This window comes from Tupaia chinensis, unplaced genomic scaffold (assembly GCF_000334495.1).
Source record: "Tupaia chinensis unplaced genomic scaffold, TupChi_1.0 Scaffold000099_1, whole genome shotgun sequence".
NCBI lineage: Eukaryota > Metazoa > Chordata > Mammalia > Scandentia > Tupaiidae > Tupaia > Tupaia belangeri.
In genome coordinates this window covers 5271126-5275790 of record NW_006159563.1, presented here as the reverse complement: position 1 = coordinate 5275790, position 4665 = coordinate 5271126, and the positions used below count along the sequence as shown (strand labels likewise).

General features: G+C 41.4%; 1 protein-coding gene across 1 annotated transcript in view; it reads right to left on the bottom strand.

Moving 5' to 3' along the window:
- HOMER1 (homer scaffold protein 1) overlaps window positions 1-4659 on the bottom strand; it is a 168729-nt gene extending 164070 nt beyond the window's left edge. The window contains exon 1 of the mRNA XM_027769956.1: window positions 3599-4659. Within this exon, the coding sequence (XP_027625757.1) occupies window positions 3599-3603 (5 nt within the window). The 5' untranslated portion in view covers window positions 3604-4659. The remainder of the gene's footprint in view (window positions 1-3598) is intronic.
- Window positions 4660-4665: the final 6 nt, after the last annotated feature.

Sequence of the window (4665 nt, the reverse complement as noted above, 5' to 3'; positions counted from 1 at the left end):
TTTTTTGGGTTTTTTTTTTTTTTTTTTTTTTTTTGCTGTTCCTCATCCTAGTGCTATCAATCAACTGTTTCCTCTGCTTTGAATGCCTCCCTATGAGCCCCCAGCCCCCCAACTCATCTTTCAGTATTTACTACCTATCACCTACTCCACAAAGCCTCTTATCCTTCCCTCAGCAGCTAATGCTACACACACCTTGGGCTTCTATTATACTCCACATTTCAGCTCCTGCAACATTTCGCTGTACTTTTCAAGTTTAGGCTTGACTGTCTTCCCAACTGCTAAACTTAAATTCCTTGAGGGAAGGAACATATTTTACCAGTCTCCCTATACGTAGCACTGAGTTCAGTACAAGTCAAGTAATTGGGGTTCATAGTTGGTAAAATGAACAAATAAAGACATAGGGACTTGTGCTTAATTTCTTGTTAAAATGATAGGGCAGTTGTCTTTGCAACAAAGCCCGTTCATATTGTAGTTCTGGATCAAGATTTCCTCATTTTTGCTACAACCTCCAAAGAGCAAAACTTAGCAGCTTGAAGTGTAAAGAGGTATCAGCTTTTGGTCTTTCAGCAAAGGGACTCAGTTCAGGTAGCAATATGGTAGCACCCCCTTCCCTGTTTCAGGAAGTCACCTGGGAAAGAGGAGAAGACAAATTCCAGAGGTACCCATAAGCAGGTGAGATAAATCAGAAACACATCATTCAGACTCTAATAGCAAAGAAAATCTCACTTGATAACTATTGGTAGCTATGAATTGGGGAGAAAGAGAAATTTCTTTTCCCTGGCTAATGTCAAGGAGGCTGCCAATGGGAACCTAGTAAAAACAAAGGAGTGTGAAATAACTGGTGAGGTTACTTGGTTTCTGTGGCCTACTCCAATATTCCGAAATAGCCACTGACTCACTGCTCTCCTGAGATACTACTTGGAGGTGGGGATCGGGGGAGTCATGCTTAACGGGCTCCTCACTAACACATTGAAACTTCATAGATTCAGCTTACATATGTGAATGACTTAATTTTTAGGGAGTCTGATATACCTTTTTTACAACCCTAACCTCATCTGCCTTCACCATGATTAAAAACAGTTAACGCAGCATCCAAGATACTTTGACAGACTCTGCCAACTGTCAGTTTCAGCTGTTCTTTTTGTTTCCACATAGTTCACAAACTATTACAGGAGCCACAGACTATCTTTCTGCCTAAACAAATCATTTCTTATTAAAAATAACTCCTTTCGCTCACATTTTGTCCCAAGATGTGCATTATATTCATAATTACAGTGAAGATAAATTCTCATTACAACCTAACATTAGTCGAAAACGTACTCACAAATTGCAAAACTCTTCGCTCACAATATTAAATTTTGGATACCTGTCAGAGTAAGGTAATTGTCTGGGTGAACCGTTAAAGGCCATTACGACTCCGTTTTCTGTTGTTTTAAATAGCTCTAGGCAGCCATGCTCACTGCAAATTCATTAAGGACAGTCTATAAAAATGTGGAAACTTCCACCAAGTGCCCTGGCTGTACACTGTTCTTTTCTATTCCCACATACCTTTCCTGTCCTAACAATTTAGATGAAACAAATCACCATCAGTGAGAAAAGGTCATAGCCCCAAATACATACATCCAGAATAAAAGCTGACCAACACTAGCTTCTTTTCCTCTTCCATCTACCTTGATAACTTTATTAATAAAAGGGCAATACATACATTAATAAGCAAATTTAATTATGCTATATGTTTACATATGTATGATGTGCAGGCACAATGGGTCGTAAATACTGGCCCCCTTTAGTATTAAGGCCATCCCAAGTTTCCCTTGGTAAAACGATGGGCATCTGTGCAGCTTCAAAGCTGTGAAAAACTGATTTTCTTCCATGATGCGTCCCCTCTACAGTCTAAAGATAATACGGTCTTGGACATAAAAATCTGCCGCTTGGCTGGTTTTTCTCAAACATGCTTTAAACAGGGGAGCTGCAGATGCTCGGGGGAAGCCATATTTCAAAGGCTTTGAATTGTAGTATTTTTCAGTCTTCTCTCCCATTTAAAATTGGTACAATTTACCTGAAACATTTTTCAAATGCCATTATTCTCCAGCTTAAGTACTTAAACTGCTTAGAGAAAGAAAAAAAAAAAAATCTCTAGCTGCAAGATCTACTTCCAGAAACCAACTAGTAATCATTCAACCAGGAAGGAGAAAAAGAAAAGAATTGACTTTTATAGATAAAAAAAAAAAAAAAAAAAAAAACTTTAAAAGTTTATGTCATCTAACTCCTTCATTTAACAGATTAGGAAAGCGAGTCCATAGAGGTTAATTTGTCTCAGATCACTAAGCTACTAATAGCAACACTAGAAATAGAATGAGGTATTTTAATTACTCTTAGCAGTACCCAAAATCATGCAAGCTATATATATTATCACTTAAGGTTTAAAAACAATTATCATTTTCTCATAATTCCCAAGGAAGAACTCCTACTACACATATTCTAAATGTGCAAAGTTTATTCGAGTTAATAAACTTCAAATTCTAACTCTCACAAAAGGAAGCTACTATCCAAGAACCCTTCTCCAAGAGTTTCAAAAAATGTATGCACGTCCCTAAACCATCACAATGAATTTGAGAGTTCATTTTTTTGTAATCCTATCCCTCGATTACACATGTGTTCGTTCAAACCACAAAGGGAGAAAATTCTGGAAGTTCCCCTTTGGCGGTGAAAGCATCAATGATCGGTCAGTGAAATGAATAGCTCATTGCTCCAGTAATACATGATGGGTTTCCAGCTTAAAGTAGGAAGAACCACTAGCATTTTATCAAGCTACAGTGAGAAGAGTTAATAAAAGGTGAGAAAATGCATCTTGATTGGCTTTGGCTCTGAAAGAAGGTGAAGATCTGATATTGTTAATGAACTAAAGAGCTGAGCTTAAAAGAGAAAAACAGAAAAAGTGAACAAGTTCCTTCAACAAAGTCTTTTCCTAATGGAGCTCTGATCTCCTCCAAGTACACTCGCGCGGTAGAGACTCATCAATAAGACTTTCAGATTTTCATTTCAATGCCCCAATAAATCTATTCTACACATTGAAGCTCTGGATACTCAAGGGCAAAACAGAGGGCACGCTGAGGGCAACAATTTACGTTGGATCATGTTCAAGGACTGTAGTCCTACCACTCATTACAATCGTTCCTTTGTGTAACCAATTATTTTTAAAGTACTGAGAGAAGGTAGTACTTCTCTTTTGAAAGATACCAGCAAAAAAACCTAACATAGCATGATTTTGGTTTCAAATTTATGCAGCAGTTTGACCAGTAAAGTGTAGAATGTGCTGACTCTGTAAGTATTACTAATAAAACTATTAATATATTCAGGCTACAAACTATATTCATATGTTCCTTATTTTGACATCTGGTGTCACTCTAACAACAACAGAAAAACAAACCAAAAACAAAAAACTTGTTACAAGGTTAGCACACCTACATTTTTAAGGTACGATCAGCTTAGCAAGGTGTAAAAATTTATTTGACAGCACAAACACAATTACCACCACCGCTCAATAGCACACATATATCAACAGATACGAAGCTGTGTCAAGCACAAAAATCCTTACCCCATTTTGCCCAATGAAAACTTGCTCTGAAGTTTCTGCTCGTATGCTACGGAATAACTTCCAAAGCAATTTCTCCGGCTGCTCTTTCGCAGTAGCTTTTCCACCCCCAGATCCTTTTCCGGAGGTATTTCAAAGATGATGCTGACAATTCAATTAGTTCTCTTAGGTAAAATAATTTCTCTCTCGTAAATACCAAAACGTTCGAACAAAGGTGGCATTTGCTTATTAGAGTTAAAATGCTCCGCGGAGGAGATAACAGTCAACTCTATTCCACAAAACGAGTCTACATGGAGGAAAACGCAGAAACCAGCTTCACGGAGTCCTATAAAAAATGAGTTCGCTGGTCATTTCGCTCATGTCCTCCTCGATACTCAGGGAGAGCCAGGTAGCTCGGCCTTTCGGTGCTAAGGCTGCGGGTTCAAATTTCTCCACCACACCAGGTCCCTGGGGGTGGAGCGTGCAACCCAACGCGACGTGCACTTTAATAAAAATCCTAAACGCAGTAATGCCACTGCTTCCCTGCAGTTACATTAAGGGAAAAAAAAAACTATATAGAAAAATCTCCTCTAAGTGCAAACCCAGCAGCTCGCGACGTGCACGGCACTCCACATGGGAATCTGTCGTTTAAATTTTTCCCCTCCTAAGACTCGGAGCTCAGAGGAGGTGAAGAGGAGGAAGAGAAGGCTGGACAGGATCGATTCATCCTCCCGAGAATAAACGGAGCCATTTCCAGGCTGGCAGCAGGCTGGGGGCGCAGCGCACGCCGGGGAGCAGGGGGAGGGGGCCCGATCCCACCTCCCTCAGCCCCTTCCCGCCCCCCGCAGCCGAGCACAATGGAGCCCGGCTCGCGCCCGGCCCTTCATTCGCAAGTGCCCCCGCTTCCCTCTTCTCCCCGGAGCACAGCGGGTCGGAGGCTCCCGTCGGTGGAGAATGAATGAATCAGAGAGCCAAGCCCCACGCTTTCCCCGGCACCCTGCCCCCAGCTCCGGGGCGGCCGAGCAGCGGGGCGGACTAGGCTGAAGGATGCACGGGCGTCCGCCCGAGCCGAGGCGGGGGGGTAACCCCGC